This window comes from Siniperca chuatsi, linkage group LG1 (genome assembly GCF_020085105.1).
Source record: "Siniperca chuatsi isolate FFG_IHB_CAS linkage group LG1, ASM2008510v1, whole genome shotgun sequence".
Classification (NCBI taxonomy): domain Eukaryota; kingdom Metazoa; phylum Chordata; class Actinopteri; order Centrarchiformes; family Sinipercidae; genus Siniperca; species Siniperca chuatsi.
The window spans coordinates 35,654,551-35,673,117 of NC_058042.1; the positions used below are offsets into that span (position 1 = coordinate 35,654,551).

Sequence of the window (18,567 nt, forward strand, 5' to 3'; positions counted from 1 at the left end):
ACTCCTCAAGTGCAGCACCTCTTTTGTGTCCGGTATGGAGGAAACGCAACATACCTACAAATGTGAGTTCCGTGCAGTTATTATTTGACTTGATTGCTTGTGTTGTGCAAATTCAGGGACTGGAAAAAACCAAGGACCTTATCAGATTAAGAATGGCAAAAGAACAATGTTCAACAAAAAAGAAACATGGCCAAAGAAGCGTGGGAGTTTTTATTTATTCAATTAATAATTTTTCTTTTCACAAGCTTACTATGCCATGAAAGTAATAAGTGTGCCATGTCATTCAATTCAATTTTATTTATATTCAAAACAAAAGTTATCTCATTGCACTTTTCCTATAGCGCATATCTAGACTGTACTCTTTATAATATTATTAATCAACAAAAACAGAACAAATGGCTGAATTAATTTATGAAGACAAGAAGAAAAATTAAGGGATCCTTGTTGGGAACATTAATATATCTGGTAACTGTGAATAGTTCAATTTTTTGCCAGTGTTTGCAGGCTAGAAAAGCTTGAAAGTAGATTATTAGCCTAGCTCCCCTTGGAGTAAACAAGTCGTCACCATGGAAACCGATCAGAAGGGAGCACAGCACAGCTCTCAGAGTAGAGAGCAAGGAAATTCAGTACCCTGCTAAATGTAAGAGTGGAACAGCTAGGGAGAAACACAAGGAGAAGACACTCTGTGAAAACCCAGAAGTCCTCTTCACTGACTATGCCAAACAAAAAGAAGGAAAGAAGAAGAACAACCTCATATTCTTCTCTGATTCCATCTACATCTGGAAAGATACTCTGTGCAGCAATTATGCATATGTATCCAGCGAGGGCATCGGCTCAGGAGAAAGATTGAAGATCTATAAAGATGAACACCTTGAGAAAGATGACCCTCTGCTTACCATCACATACTACAAGAAAGGAAAGGTCATGGTCCAAGGGAATTTCAATTAAATTTATTTATATTGCGCCAATTCAGTCCAGAAGTTATCTCATTGCACTTTTCCTATAGAGCAGGTCTAGACCATACTCTTTATAATATTATTCACAGAGACCCCTTGGACAGAACCAGACTCAATAGTGGGCGGCCATCTGCCGCTGCTGTGAATTATTTATTTTTTTTAAATAGTAGAATAGTAATTGTAGTGTTAATATTAATAAATTATTAATACTAGTAGGAATGACTGCTATAGGAAAAATAAAGTCAGAATTAGTAACAGAGCCAATAACAACAACTGTAGTAGCAGTTGTTGAGCAGGAACACAGGGGCAGCAGGCGGCCCACAACCACAGATCCAGACTCTGCAGCTCCGGGGGCAGAAATACCTGCTGAAAGTGACAGAAGGAGAGAGGAGAGAAACAAGAAAGCACAGAACTACGGGAGAGAGAAGATGTTGAGTTAGTAACATGCAGTAATGGGATAAAAATGCATACAGACGGAGAAGGAGAGAGGAAAGAGGTGCATCATGGGAAGTCTCCCGTCAGTCTAGGCCTATAGCAGCATAACTAAGGGATGGTTCAGGACTCACCCAAGCCAGCCCTAACTATAAGCTTTGTCAAAGAGGAAAGTCTTAAGCCTACTCTTAAATGTGGAGATGGTGTCTGCCTCCCAAACCCACACTGGGTTTTGATAATGAACTGCTAGTGGTAGGTCAAGTCATTATCTATTGGCTTGATGTCACGACTTATTCAGAAAGTCCCAAACCACCAGTTCATCGTTATTTAAATCAGGCAGACAAATTTTCATATTTGAACAGCATGGGTCTACATGATTACATGACAGATAGCTGTAGGTGAATGAAGTTGATCGTTTCTTATTTAACATTACCCCCATACCTCCTCTGCTGCCATATATCTCTTCTCCTTTCTCCTCTTGTTTTGCCTGATTACAACATAGTGAACATCCCATAAGGAGCAGCATTTGATTAATATAAGAAACCTCCATAGAAATACAGGTATGGAACAAGCTACTAATTTTCACTTTTTCAGCTCACCCTCTTTTGTTTTCTAAAGAAAAGCTTAATGTCACTGTTTCTTTTCATGGTTGTTGTTATTGTTATTGGGGGTTGTGACTAGACGGATACTAGTTTTGTCGAGACTGCGAATTTCTTGCGAGAGTTTGAGGCACAGCTGGAAGCTCCTGTGCAAGAGTTTGAGAGACAGCTGGAAGCTTGCATCAGCTGTTTACTTCTATTAGTAGAGTGTAGACCCCACTCACCCCAGCGTCACTTAGCTGTGCAGCTTTTAAATATTACAAAAATAAGGTCACGGATGTGACATGTAACCTATGCTTTGCAGTCTTGACAAAACTAGTATCCGGTCTATCCGTGACCCAAACAAGTGTGATTGATGTGATTCTACCTCCTTTGAAACCAGATTTGGAATGTCAATGCCTCACTGGCAGGTGAAAAGTGGCCAGTGACACCATAGGTGAATGATAGGCTACAACTGGTGCATCCTCTGCAGCCCTCGGAATCCCCACTGTGTGCTCCTCAGTTGCTTAATGAAGTGATCAAGGGACAACTCATTAAGACAGAAAATATCACGTGACCATGTCATATTTACCAAATATGAGTTCACCTTCATGGACCATGTCCTATGGAAGCGTATACGGGACTATATTCAAATGATAATATAAACTTGAAAATGAAAATGTAATTCCACAATAGCATTTTCCACATATGTATGTGTTATCTGAGTAAAAATGAAAATGAAAATGCAGTAATTAAATTTTCAATTTCACATACTTATATGGGCATTCTATGACTATATAAAAATAAAAATGGAAAAGCTGTTTGACATTTAATTTTTAAAGTTGTAACCCGCTGTACAGTGGGCAATTTTCAAATGTTAATTAAAATTTGAAAATGAAATATAAACAATGTAACCTGATTTTCCATTTATGCAAGCAATATTTAAGACAAAATGAAAATAAAATTTTCTAACAATTTGAAAATTAAAACTGCACTTGACATTCGATGTTCAAAGACTTGTACAATATTATATTTATATATATATATATATATATATATATATATATATATATATATATACACTTCAGCAGCAGTGATCCTCGAGATGCTTGGCTATAAGAGCAACCATGAGAAACAGTACCCACCATGGAAACGACGGCTGGAGGCTAAAATCAAGGAGGCACGGAGAGAAGTGAGCCAACTGACAGAGGCCGAGAGAGGTGCAATGAAAAAACAAGTACCCAAGAGGTACGACCAGATGCCCATACCTGAAGCACTCGAAACTGCCAAACAAAGGCTCCAAGCCTTGGCCAGCCGCCTAAAGAGGTACACGAGAGAGAATGAAGCCAGAAGAATAAACTGGCTGTTCGCAACTCAACCTGCGAAAATGTACGCTCAATGGCAAGGTAATAATAGCAGAGCAGACCCACCAAGGCTGGAAATTGAACAGTACTGGAAAATTATGGGAGAGGGAGGCATCACACAACAGCGATGCACAGTGGCTGGTGGCTCTAAGAGAAGACCACAGCAACCTCCCTGAACAGAATCCAGTTACCATCACAGTGGCAGACATCCAGGAAAGAGTGTCAGGTATGAAAAACTTGACAGTACCGGGCCCTGACAGGATCCACACCTACTGGCTAAAGAAGCTCACTGCACTCCACGAGTGCCTATCAGCACAAATGAACCAGCTGCTAAGGGAGGGGACGCACCCTGAATGACTTAACAAAGGGCGTACAATCCTGATCCTGAAGGATCCCTCAAAGGGTACAGGCCCAGCCAACTATCGGCCAATAACCTTTATCTCTAAGTGGGCACATGGATCAATACACGAGCAAAGCTCAGAAGGGCATCGGCAAAGAAACCAGAGGAGCCAAACACCAACTCCTGGTTGACAGAACAGTCGCCCAAGACAGCAGAACCCGACACACCAACCTGTGCACTGCCTGGATTGATTACAAGAAAGCATATGACTCAATGCCGCACACATGGATCACTGAATGCCTGGAGATGTACAACATCAACAGGACTGTAAGAGACTTCATTGCAAACTTGATGAGGCTGTGGAAAACCGCCCTTGAGGCCAATGGCAAGCCACTTGCACAAGTATCCATCAAATGTGGCATATACCAAGGAGATGCTCTGTCCCCACTGCTGTTCTGCATCGGTCTGAACCCCCTCAGCCAAATAATCAACACTGGCTACAGCGACTGGCTATGGATACCGACTCAGTAATGGGGCCACCATCAGTCACCTCCTCTACATGGATGACATCAAGCTATACGCTAAGAGCGAGCGGGACATCGACTCACTGATCCACACCACCAGGATCTACAGCTCTGACATTGGGATGTCATTCGGGCTTGAGAAGTGCAGTCGAATGGTGACAAAGAGAGGGAAGATAGTCCACACAGAAGGGGTCTCACTCCCAGAAGGAACAATAGCAGACATTGAGGATGGTTACAAGTACCTTGGAATACCACAGGCAAATGGCAACCTCAAAAAGGTAACAAGGAAAACAGTAACTGCCAAATACCTCCAACGAGTAAGGCAAGTCCTAAGAAGTCAGATCAATGGCAAGAACAAGGCCCAGGCAATAAACAGCTACGCCCTGCCAGTGATCAGATACCCTGCAGGAATAATAAGGTGGCCAAAGGAAGAGATACAGACCACAGATGTTAAGACACGATAGCTCCTCACCATGCATGGGGGGTTCCATCCCAAATCCAACACCCTGAGACTGTACGCTAGCCGTAAGGAAGGCGGCCATGGACTAGTGAGTGTGAGAGCCACTATCCAGGATGAAACATCCAAGATCCACAAGTACATCAAAGATAAGGCCCCAACAGATGACGTGCTCAGTGAATGTCTCAGGCAATGGGGAACAGAGGAAGAGGTGCTGGAGGAGGGACCATCATGGGAGGACAAACCCCTACATGGGATGTACCACTAAAACATAACTGAAGTGGCTGATATCAAGAAATCCTACCAATGGCTAGAGCGGGCCGGGCTGAAGGACAGCACAGAGGCACTCATCATGGCTGCACAGGAGCAGGCCCTGAGCATCAGAGCAATAGAGGCCCAGATCTACCACACAAGACAAGACCCAAGGTGTAGGCTGTGCAAAGAGCCCCCTAAGACAATCCAGCACATAACTGCAGGGTGCAAGATGCTGGCAGGGAAAGCATACATGGAGCGCCATAACCAAGTGGCTGGCATAGTGTACAGGAACATCTGCACGGAGTATGGACTGTAAACCCTGAGGTCAAAGTGGGAAACACCTCCAAAGGTGGTAGAGAATAACCGAGCCAAGATCCTGCGGGACTTCCAGATACAGACTCACAGAATAGTAATGGTGAACCAGCCAGACATCGTGGTGGTGGACAAACAGCAGAGGAAAGCCGTTGTGGTGGACGTGGCAATACCAAGTGATGGCAACATCAGGAAAAAGGAGCATGAGAAACTAGAGAAATACCAAGGGCTCAGAGAAGAGCTGGAGAAGGCTTGGAAGGTGAAGGTGAAAGTGATGCCTGTGGTCATCGGAGCACTCGGGGCAGTGACCCCCAAACTGGAGGAGTGGCTACAGCAGATCCCTGGAAGAACACCAGACATCTCAGTCCAGAAAAGTGCAGTACTAGGAACAGCAAAGATACTGCGCAGAACCCTCAAGCTCCCAGGCCTCTGGTAGAGGAACCGAGCTCGAAGGATGAGACCACCCGCGGAGGGTGAAGGACGAATTTTTTTTTAATTATATATATATATATATATATATATATATAATATATATATATATATATATATATATATATATATATATATGTGTATATACAAATACCTCACTGACTACTGGATTATTGTAGAAAAACATAACTTTATAACTATATGATTTTGGTGAAACCAGTGATATGGGGCACTGAATTTGATGAATTTACTGTTTATCAGACCACAAATGAGACAAAAATTAGGTTTGAAAAATGCCACAGCTTTTCTGGGGGCTGAGCCTCACAGATTACTGTACAAAAACACACAACCTTTATAACTTTAGTCACTGATTTTGGTGAAAGTGGATGGTGATGATGATGATGATGATGATGATACTTTATTGTCAGATCGAGTCTGAAATGTTTCTTGCATCACAGCAGCTGCATTGGCATCAGAGATCATATTTTATGGAGAAAATATTTTCTGGTTTTCCCTCTGATGTCCTCCAGCTGCTCTGTCTCAACTCACGGTGATTTACACAGTTTCCTGATGGATAGATAGCTTTACTTGTTGCTAAGTAACCGCTAACTGCTGCTTAACTAGTTAGCGATTGCTGAATCTGCCCGGACTGGGAGTGCAGAGCACCAGCTGAGTGATGTTGTTTACACCACTAGCACAGGAGCTTTGGACTGCCAGGAGGAGGAGGTTTTCAGGGCCGACATGGAATACAGTACTGTGGGAGAAAGTTGGGGGTGACTAAGGGGTTTATGGGTGTAATAGAATTTTTGACGCTTTGACTAAAGTATGGCCCTCAGGCCCTGTGAATATGTTGTTTTGGGTTATGGGGCACAAGATGTTCCTAACATAAGATAGGAGTGTCCCAGAAGTCTCTGTTGTTTTTATACTGATAACTGATGACGGAGACAGTCTCTTTCTTTGTCTCATCTTCACATGATGTAACCTGTAAACCACCACCCACTGTTCTGGTATAAGAAGTGTGCCTTTTGGATGCAAAGTTAAGTTTTGTGTAGGCTGTTCCCTGTGTACACACTGCCACATTGTTTCTCTGTCAACAGATTTGTTTGTAATAAATCCATATATTCATGTAATGCCAACTGGGGCTCATCGAGTAATTCCTTTAATCAATTGAGGACATATCTTCAGTACCAGTTTTTCTTCAACAAGTACCGAAGAGATTTACAGCGGTTCCGAGCAGGACTCTGACTCCGATGACAAAGACACGGTGGGTTCAGGCAGGAACAGGAGGGGCAAAAGAGGAGTGAGAGAGGTCGGGCTTCAGTCAGAGCCCATCTCCAGAGGTCTGAGCGGGCCGGTGGGAAATGTCAAATGCAGTTTTCATTTTCAAATTGTTAGAAAATGTTATTTTCATTTTGACTTAAATATTGCTTGTATAAATGGAAAATCAGGTTACACTGTTTATATTTCATTTTAATTTGAATATTGTCCACTGTACAGCGGGTTACCACTTTGAAGATTAAATGTCAAGCAGCTTTTCCATTTTAATCTAGTCATAGAACATCCATATAAGTATGTTAAAATGAAATTGAAAATTGGATTATTGCATTTTCAGTTTTACTCAAATAACACATACATATGTGGAAAACGATAATGCTATTGTGGAATTTCATTTTCTATAGTTTACATTATCATTTGAATATAGTCCTGTATATGCTCCCATAATGTCCTATGCAGGATCCATTCCCTGTCTGTCTACTCCCTCCTCAGGTCAACAGTAGACTTAGTAGTGATGAGGGCAAGGGGTGCAAACGAATACAAATAAATTATTGGGATATGCACAGCACAGATATAAAAAACATCCAAATTTTGCAGTAAGGTGGAGTTCAAATACAAATCATATTTTAGTTTAATTATTTTAAGTACATGATTGGAATATTGTGTTTTTTGTTGGCAGCAAAACTTATAGACATATGTTTGAGGAGTATAAATGGCAAGAGAAAACAATTAAATGCAGAAAATGAAGCACACTACACAATTTCTAACATCCGATATAAACTACACCCAGTTCCGGTATAATCCGAATACAGATATTTTTGTGACATAAACAGACAGGAGATACAGTAGCCTTGCGTTACTCTCCTAAATGAGGAGTGCAGTGCAGGGGAACTGGACATTCCTGATTGGGAGAAGAACAGGGGGAAAAAATGATCTGTTGATCACTAGTGTGGTGTTTTCATATACTAGTGGTAAGGTCCAACAGTTGAGAGTTGGGTATCAGTTCAAATTAGCCTTTGGTTTTCATCTGTGGATTGATTTTCCAGCATCATAGCTCCGTATAATCATAGACTGTATAAAACATGAACGTAGTGTCCGTGACGTCACCCACAGGTTTCTGAAGAACCGCTGTGAAGCTCAAAGTGGGCGGCTCCTGGCGGCTCCGGCTGTCGTTATCTTGGCAGTACCCGACTGCCAAAAAATGGGCAAAGATGTGGAGCTAAGGTGGGCCAAATGAAGCCTGGTTGCTGAAAAACCTAGCGGCAAGCCACCTGATCGGGCACCCACCTGTCACTCAAAGCGGTCATCTCCTTAATTATGCCTAACTGTAAGCCTTAATAATAAAAAAATGTGTCCTTTTTGTAGTATCTCCTGAATGCAATAGCAGACATTTAAACCTGCTTTAACTGAATTAAAGATGTGTTTGTTTGTTTTGTTTTTACAATCAGATACTCACATTTCTCCATACTTTGTTGACTTTTTCAAAACTTTTCACACAGTTCTCTTTATCAACAAGCTCAGCACAACAATTCATCTCCCATCCAAAACATTTTCAGTATTCAGTATTGATCCAGTATTGCGTGTCACCAATTGTAACAACTGTATTTGTTTTTATTAATTATTTGTTTACTTATTTATTTATATATTTTGGCATAAATAAAATAATTATATTACAACAAATAGAATGGCACTTCTTCACTGCATAGATTGTGCTACTTTAATACTTACTACTTTGTACTTTACTTTAATATGGAATCAGATTTATGTCAATATAATCAAACAATTCTTCTTAAATATCAAGCAAAAATAAGAATTTGAGAGAGAATAAAACTCACTGAAGCAAGAAAATGTCATCTCAAAAGTAAGTCTATTTGGTCTTCTTTCTCACTGATCAGACCTTTGCCCTCACTGCGCTGCCAGCTCTCTCGTGTGCGCTGCCTGACTTTTTGTTTGTAGTTCTGGCATAAGGACAGGTTTTTCAGGGGTACGTCCCCATTGGCTAATGAGTTTTTGAGTGACAGCTCAGTGCCGCAGTGCAGTGTTGCTTACTTGACAACTTTGTCACTAGATTTAGTGACTTTTCAGACCTTCTTAACAATTTTATTTCTAAAAAGCAACTAGCAAAAAATTTTGTGACTTATTCAGACCATCAGGGAAAAGGGAAATATATTTTATTGTAATTCATTCCCATGCAGGGGATAAACGCCACTCCGTCTGACTGAAAACAAGTGAGGTGGAAATTTGTCAAATAAAAAAGTTTCATTATTTCAGCTATAATTTTGTTAAAGTTATATAAAAACATTACACATACAGTAAGTTGCATCTATTAGTTGTTAGATGTAGGCTGTTAGATGTAGGCAAGCTGAATTTGGCATCCCTGCAGTTTTCAATGACAGTAAATGCAATTTCTGTCTGCTGTGGACACTTCAGCTGTAGTGCCGGCTGATGACTCTCCATTAGAGGACATCTGTAGTAGAGCCCAGCCGATATGGAATTTTTGAGACCAATACCGATTTTAGAGGGGAAACATTCACTAATTACCGACATGGCGGCCGATATATTGAATCTTTTCTATGTGGATTGTGCTAATATGCCTATGCAAAGGTACTCAGAAGGCTGCTTTCTTAAACAAATAACTTTATTCAAGAATATTTAAGTTAAATATTCTTTAACATGTGAAATTATTTAACATATACATTGTCAACCAAATTCTAGAAATGAACATGAAGAAAATAAAAAATAAATAAAAATAAATAGCTAAATAAACATCAGCACTGTTCAGTATCAGTCAAGTATAGTGCAAGTACCTCTAAACTGTATTAAAGTACAGTACTAAATGTACTTTGTTACATTCCACCACTGCTCTCTACTAAACCACATATTCTCTCCTCTGTCAAGCTCTGAGATTCCAGCTTTGTTTCCTGCTAATCAAAACACGTCATCTTTAGCAGTATTTCCCTGGTAACAGTTACATGTATTAACTCGTGGTTCGCTGCTGCCGAGTCAAGACATAAACAGTGCTTCTGCTATAATCGTTCAGGGGAAACGTGAAAAAACAGCTCCTGTGACTGCAATATGGGGACGTTACTTATTCACTTTCCAGCATCTCACCAACCACAGTTTTGGTGGAGGTTGACTTTGAGTGAGAAAACAATTCATGACATTTGAAAGATGTGGTCATTGAATGCGTTTTTTTGTCAAAGCAATGACAAGTTTTCAACAGTTTAGTCCACATAGACTGCTGTTGTGCTACGTGAAGTGAAAAAGTGAAATTATATATTGAGAAATGCATGGAACGAATTGTAAAAGAGTCTAACACAAAAATAATGGTGTCAGTAAATGTGTAGTTAGAACAAGCTGAATTGGTCTTTTATACTGTTTCAGTGTGCCACACACTATCACAAACCCTCCTACAGTATTCATCCAGGGTTGCTAACATCGCATACTTAACACTAAATATAGCTACAAACTGTACATGCTGTACAGCTGTGAGTATCTCGTCCTTACAAAATCTAACTCCTTACTGCTGGTCAAACTCTAAACTGAAGGAGACCTCTACAGGAATCCATTGTTGTAGTTTAGTCTCCCAACCACAGTGACACAGATTAGCCACTAGAGAGAGGCACAACAAAACACATGGCAGTCTCCTCACAGAGGGTATCTGACTCATATTATATATATTTGTCTGAAGACTTCTGTTACAGATGTGTTTGGGGGTGAGGGTGGAAGCCTCGTACTATGTCTGAAGACAGCATGGGAGACTACTGAGGTTCTGTTGAGGGACTCAGTGAGCTAGCGAGTGAGGAATGATGTTGCGTTCCCTTGATAAATGGATTTTGACTCGGACTTAGAAACACGATCACATGACACCGATCCTGGCTTCCTTACTCTGGCTACCTGTTGCTTTTAGAATTGATTTCAAGATATTAATGATTACTTACAAAGCCCTGTGACGCCTAGCCCCAAGTTATTCAGCAGATCTTTTAGTGCCCTATGTCATGTATGTATGTGTATGTAAAGGTGACAGAGCCTTCGCAGTTAGTGCTCCGAGACTGTGGAACGACCTGCCTGAGAAGATCAGGGCTGCTTTCAATCAAACCCCACTTTTTAAAAATGGCTTTTCGTTGATTTCATTTATGTTTTTATGACATTTTAGTTCATTTTACTCTCTATGTGTTTAGTTTTTATGGCTTTTAGTTTGTTTTATTCTATGTTTGTTTTAAATGCAGAGGTTTTCAGAGTGGGAGGCGGGCCTCGCCAGGCGGGTTCCAAAAAGTTTCAGGGGAGGCTCAGTGAAAGGAAGTAAAAAAATATTACATTAGCAATTACATTAGTTATCAAAAGGAGATCACTTAGAATAGCCTACGGGTGTGATGTGGTTAAAGAGATACAGTAGTTTTGTATCTGTGTCTATGGGATCACATAACATAATCATAATCCCCCAGCCATCCAGGAATTGAGCAAAACTAAGCAAGTAAACTAAGGGTGGGTGAGTTGGTGCCTTTTTTCAAGCTTTGTCTGAGCGGAGGCCCACAGTCTCAGACTTTGAAAATCCCTGGTCTAATATATAAGTTGCATCTTATTTCCTAAAAGCTAGTCAGCAAGCCTTCAAAGAGTGGTTTTGTTCTCTGTGTTAGGACTCATAACCTGGCAATCTCAATTTGACAACAGGTCTTTGCAAGAATATCTAGTTGCAGACAAAATGGGGGAAGTTTATTTATTGGAAATATATTTTAAAAGTAATCTGATTCTCTTAAAGGCTTTATGCAATATTTTAATGCATTCAGGTCCCTCTCAATTTTTATGTCATTATTGTGGCAGAAAGGAGAGAAAGCAGCAAACCATTTTCTGTTTCTAATCATGGTAAATACACAGGATAAATGAACATTTAAAAATGAACTCTGCCTTATTTAAGGGCTTAATTTGTTTGCGTGAACAAAGGAGTCAGAGCTGAGGCAGTGATGTAGAAAGTGAATGAGAGTGTGGTAGAATGAGCATTGGTGAAACATCTAAATCAAAAACTATGACGAAATCTGGGTAAGAAAATGGTATTTGCCTCAGAACATTGGACCACGAGGAAGACCCAGGTAAGATCACTTATAACAAGAGGTTCAGATCCACTTGAGAGAAGGTTTTTATCCAGGAAAAGAGGGCTTCTCTTAGGGCTCATAACCTAAGGCAGTAGTTCTATGGAACCATAACGACAAACAACCCTCTAATTTTTAAATGTTATATTGATAACATTTTTATGTAGATGAATATTTAAAAAAAAAACATCCACAGAGCTTTAGTGCAGAATAAAAGTATCACTTTTCCTAAAAAAAAAGATTATGAATGTGAATTAATCATTTAAAACATTTTGACAGATCCAAAATGAATGTGTTGTTTATCTGTGTGAGATGTCTAACGTGTCGTTCCTGCTTCTAAAAAGGCCTGTGAGCCAAAAGTATAATGACGTTGGTATCACGTGGTATAGTAGCCAGTTAGTGTGGAAAAAACGGATACTGATGTTAGCACATATTAGCTATCTTAGCTTAATCGTCCGAACACCGAAACCATCAAATTACAGTTCTGCATATTTAAACAAAAATAAATAACTACCAACAGCCATAGGCCTTAAAACCTTAACTAACGTGTTGTTGCTGGTTAGATTGTCAAATTAAAAAAATATCAGCTTCAATCCCCTGAGGAGCTATGTTAGCATTAGTGACAGTTACCTAATGTTTTAGTTCCCTCAAACAGTGTAATGCTATAATGAAGATGTGTATCAGAGGGGGTTTAGTTGGGCCAGGGTCTGACACAACTGATGGCCCGGGGCCAGTACAAGTTTATGCAGGGCAAGTTGATTGTCCAGTCCGCTTATGAAAAGACGGTCGCTCTTCTTTAAGAACGGAGTGGACGTGGAATCCCAATATATTACCAATGTGTCATGTCAAAGGTAAATTAAAGATCAGAACTACTGAAAATCTGCTCATCATAGTGTTTAATAAAGAGTTTCCCCTCGGGGATCAATGAAGTATTTCTGATTCTGGTTTCTGATTCAGACCCAAAACATTACTTTTTTTGAGGGTGTCATCTCATATAGCAGTCTAACGTTAGCCCTGTTATGAGACACTTCGCTGAGGTAGGCTACTTGTGGCTAGCTAGCCATGCAGCCAGCTGCGTTGAGCTCAACAGCTACGGTACTCACGTTAATATAAAAATCTGAAAATACTGACATGACCATACAGTCGTCCTTTCTCTCTGTAGCCGTTGTTGCTGTGTGGCGCTCAGCTGTTTTTTATGAGATTTGTTTTCAGCAAGAAAACACTTGGACTAATGTCAGGTCAACACCACGCTAACACTAATGCTAGCTAACGTCAACTTTTACTGTAGCTGTCTAATGTGGAACGCTGTGGGTTTTAATAGCATCCCTACAATGTACTGTACTATTTGAAATATCACGAAAGATTCATCACTTGACATGACTGAGTCTGTCTGAGTCTCACGCCACTCGACCATGAAATATGCAGGCTGTGCAACGAACTGGCAACCACTGGAATGGAATGGAAGGGGGGAGGGGGAGTGCGTCACCTAGTGGCTGGATGTTATCAACGTTATCACCTTTAAGTAATTAAATTAGAACCAAGATCCTGTGGTTCTTATGTCCCAGTGTACCTACACCATAAGTGTAGTGTTCTGCATGGTAGTCCCCAAAAACTTGATTAAAACCTTCACTCAGAGAGGATACATTGTCATTTTCTCTCAAGCTTTGACAAAAAATGTCAACACCCACCCCAAAATAGTGATGAAAGGATGGAAACTGCACTAAATTGTGTTTTTTCCCCCCAAGAGCTATCTAAATATTTTGAACACCATTTTTGACTTCTGAATGTAACATGAGACACAACCAGTGTACAGGCCCATAGCATCTAAGCTAACAATAATGCTAACGATGTTAGCTAAAGCTGCTGTATGCAGGTCAGTGAGGTCGTCTCACTGCGGCAGGAATTTAACCAGACTGCTAGAAAGCTCCAGTCAATTTATTTTACTACTCAACTAACTCAACAATGAAAATCTTTGTCTATAGGCTTGAATCTTATCAAATGAGGGTTTGTGGCTGAATGTGGCTGTCATGACACGAAAATTGTTTGACAGCTCCTGACAGCACGCTTTTTGTTAAGAATGTTGTCAAAATTTAAAAATAGCCCACATTTAATGTTCCTCCATGTCCTAAACCACATACCAAACCCTGTAAAGGCATCACCTACCATCAGAGCCCATCTAAAACCAACTGAGTTCACCCAGAGTGGTTCTCTCCATCCACAACCTCCACCAACCCAGATTTATAGATTTACTGCCCAGTGCTGCAGTTCAAAAAACTGATCCAGACTGAAAACTAGATTCATACACACACATACACTCAAATGAGGAGTGTGTGTTTATATGTAAACTGGAGTGGGCCACAAAGAATCTATTCATCCTCTGCAGCATACACTATGTACCTACACACACTGTGCGTACACACACCCACAGAACCTTGTAAAAGACTACAACCAGTGTGTGATGCAAAGTAGGTGTGAGGTCAGGCCCAGCTAAGTGCGGTGTGTTTTCCTCTCTGGAGCTGGCTCACAGGAAAGGGGCAGTGATTTTGGGGAGCCGTGCCTTACTGAGACTCACTGTTGTGCTCTCCAGACAGAGGGGGAGGAAAAGGAGGGAGGAGAAGGACGGAGGAGGAGAAGAGGTACAGGCACATTGCCCCAGATGAATCACAGTGAAGAAGCCATGCTTTGAGTGATACATCGCTCTTTGACCTGATGTTCTGTCTGGACTTCTGCCTGTCTGTCTGGCGTGAATCCATCCTTTGGATCCCCTGTTTGCATCGCTAGAAGCTGTGGATGGTGGTTGAAAGACAACATGATCGACTATGGTGAGTAGGACTTCCACTCCCAACGCCGAAGGGTTTTTAACAGGATGTTTATCAGTGCACATTAATCTGAACCATGTGTCTCTCAGACTGGTACCCAAATTGATTTATATATCAAATATCATATAATCTATAAAGATTATATGACAGGAAAGTAATAGAATTTTTTATTGTTTCTGAGGTCCGTCTGAGTGAGCATTGTGTAACATTGTCTATCAAAATTAGTTGCAGAGCAGGGAAGTTAAATGATGCACTTGTTGGCTTGAGTTCTGGATGTGTGTAATAACCTAAGTGTGTGTGTGTGTGTGTGTGGGTGGGTGGATTCATGGACCCACTTGCACACAGAGGTCCTTTATGAAAACACCAATTGCACAACAGTATGTCCATTCCAAGGCGACCTTTCGAGCACAAGTAGCCCACTGAGGCCAGCAGTGGATGGGCACGGCTTCCTCTCTGCGCTCCCCACAGCCACGCATAAGCCCACATGGCCATATAGCACACAGCTGTCATTCCACATTCTAACACAACAGAGACCTGAGCAGCCGAGTAATGAGATCATTTGCGAACAAGATCAGTTGTGTCCCCTTAAGAACTAAGCTCATAAATAATCTCTGTGATTGTACACATTGTAAAAGTGGTGGACTATTCATTTGCAGCATGATGCAGGTGGCTGTCTTGGCCGTCCTGCTCCGTCTCAGACTGGAAAAATCCCCAGTGAAAACTCTAAACAACACACACGTTGTTCAGCTGTGCAGCCACCCCACCCTCTGATTTCTCTCAATCAGGTTCTGTTAGGCTGGAGCCCCTGCCTCGCTAATGCTAGAGGCAAAAAGTCTGTTTTTTGTGAGGACATGTACACATTCTCACACGCACACACACGCACACACACACCCACATATGAACATGCAAACACGTGTATACACACTGTTTATTCAGCATCTATCCTAAACACCAGTTTCAACATGACACACGCTACTCACTCCCCTCCTCCTCCCCCCATTTTTCCTCTTCGTCCAAGTTTTCATACTAAACAGTGTTACTGCTGTGTCCCATTACATCAGTATAGTAGAGAGTGTGTCGGAGGAAAGTTGGACACTTCTGCTGACATCGCAGGAGGCAGTCAACATCTTCAAGGCTCTGAAACAAGTGCTTTTTTATGAAGCTAGGCTTAGAATATACATACTGTTCCTGTGAAACTGAAACTGTTACTTCCTGGAAAACAGTAGCTGTCCCAATTGGGACTGGATGGCAGATGGGAAGTTACTTGCTTGAACTATTCCTAAAATCACAAATTATCATTTTTAAATTTTAAGTAAGGATTAAATAAACAAGAGACAGCATGTTAATAGAATTCACATATCAAGCGAGCACTCACAAATTTTCCTCCTACATTTTACTTTTTATTAAATTACATTTTGGGCTCTTCCGTCCTTAGCGCGTGCGTGTTGATTGTAATTGTTGCTCTCTTATCCACGATATCCACCCACGCTCTCCTCAAATCTCATCTTTCTCTCTGTTGTATAAAATATGCCATTCAACCCTCCCTGTCCATTCTCATAGCTCGCCACTCAACTAGCCTCAATCTGTCAGTTTGGTAGCGTTTAACCCGTGATCATCTTGGGCCTGTCGAAAGGGGGAATGGTATTGTTTAAAGGCTGCTAAAAACAGAAATTAAAGCAAGTAAAAAGAGAGACAGTAGCGGAGACTAATTTCTATCCTTCTACTTCAAGTGTTCCCACTGTGCTGGAATACTATCAGCTGGAGAGTGTAAAAGCCTATGACAAGAGAAGAGAGAGGGAGAGATGGAGTCTATGGGGCTTACAGGCCTCCAGCATAGAGATCCATGTCTCTGTTTCCTGTCTATCTCGCCAACAAGCAGACTAATGCTCCATAATTGCTAACACATTTCCAGGACCAGAGCCACTGATTCACCAGAAAAGAAAGCCCTTTTTCCATGCTCATTCACTGGAACCTGGGGGTTATTAGTGTAACTTAAATTTATATATTTGGATCTTCAGATGTTTATCTGTTTACCTATTTTGATAAAAAGATAAATATCAGTAAATATATCAATAGCAGTAATTTTAATGCATTCATTTATTTAAAAAAGTCCTTAATTTAGTTTTATATTATATAATTTACTTTATGTATTACAATAATAATTTTACATTTCATTTCATTTCATGTTAGTAGCTGAGATGTAGGTAAAACTGAGAGAGTCTCCAACTCGCTGCCTTGTGGTCAGCACATTATATACAGTGTTTACTGTTTGACGTTTACTGTTATATTCCACCTGCATGCTGTAATATTCACAGCACAGAGAGGCATTTGTCAGCATATGGGCTGCCACATCACTGTAACAGAGCAGGAAAAGGGTTAAGGTTAAGCCACATGCATACACGCTCATACTCATTCACCACAAGCTCAGAGCAAAGATATGAGTCTTTTCTATTGCTAAACTGGGTAAGATTTAGAAAGAAAACAGTACTTTTAAAATGACATTATAGCAGACAGAGTGATCAGTCATATAGAGAAACAGCTACACTGTTACTGCAAACTTCTAGACCAGGGTTTCTCAACCTTTTTTGCACAGGAGATTGTGGCCTACGGGGTGAGGGAGGTATATCATGACTGGAATAAACACAACATGCTTTCTGGCTTGGGAGTTTTTCAGGCGCTCAGCAGCCAGAAAAATAGTGACTGGCAGAGAGATGGAAAGATTTGACTCAGTAAACAGAGCTCAAACAAGTGCTGATACATCTCAGCCCTCAACACAGTCTGAGAGGACTGAATCTGAGCCCACCAACAAACCTGCAATCAGACTGAACACTACTTAGCCAACAACTTAACGGACATGTTTTGGCTGCTTGTGGAAGACAGATATCCATCACTGTCTGGTAGCGTGTTCACTGTGGTATTGCACCTTCCTAACATCATATATGTGTGATCTGGCTCTCTCATCCCTGGTATACATGAAAACAAGACAAGTCAGACCCCCAGGTTGTGCTCTCTCTCCCCACATCAACAACATGCTCTCATGTCCCATTATAATGCCTGCAACCTACATTTAACATTTTAGCATATTTGATTGTATTCATTGTTTATTTTAAGTTAAGTATCTATCTGTAAATCTGCAGAGCACCTGTTGGCTTATATTCTGAGTGATTGAGAATGGGCCTATATTATTTAACTTAATATTGATATAATATAATATAATGTAATATAGTAGAATATTATCAACCACTGGTCTACATTTCTTTCCCTCTTCCGAATGGGCATTGTGTATCTGCAACATATGACAGGAATAGACAAAGAGCTTTGGCACAGTCAGAGAGAGAAAGACAGAAACCGCTTAATAAATTACTTTTTAAATAACCAAGCTTGAACGTCACCCAAGCCTGAACATCACTGCCTGGTACGGAAGCAGCACCACAAGGCCCTTCAAAGAGTGATTTGTTTGGCTGAGGAATAATTCAATTAAATTAAATTTTATTTATATCGCGCCAATTCATAACAGAGGTTATCTCATTGCACTTTTCCTGTAGAGCAGCTCTAGACCGTACTCTTTATAATATTATTTGCAGAGACTTAACAAATCCCACCATGGGCAAGCATTTGGCGACAGTGGCAAGGCCATCCACCGCTGCCGTGTAAGGTTTTGAGAGAGAAAGAGAGAGAATAAGGCTAGAAGAATCAATTAAGATCCCAACCACCTCCCCCTCCAATCATACACATATAT

The 18,567-nt window shown here is 40.8% G+C and overlaps 1 protein-coding gene across 2 annotated transcripts in view; it reads left to right on the forward strand.

The window, feature by feature from the left end:
- Positions 1-14,620: 14,620 nt before the first annotated feature.
- il16 (interleukin 16) overlaps positions 14,621-18,567 on the forward strand; it is a 57,858-nt gene continuing 53,911 nt past the window's right edge. For both annotated transcript variants that reach the window (XM_044212008.1, XM_044212094.1), the window contains exon 1: positions 14,621-14,831. In XM_044212008.1, coding sequence (XP_044067943.1) covers positions 14,819-14,831 — 13 coding nt within the window. In that variant the 5' untranslated portion in view covers positions 14,621-14,818. The remainder of the gene's footprint in view (positions 14,832-18,567) is intronic.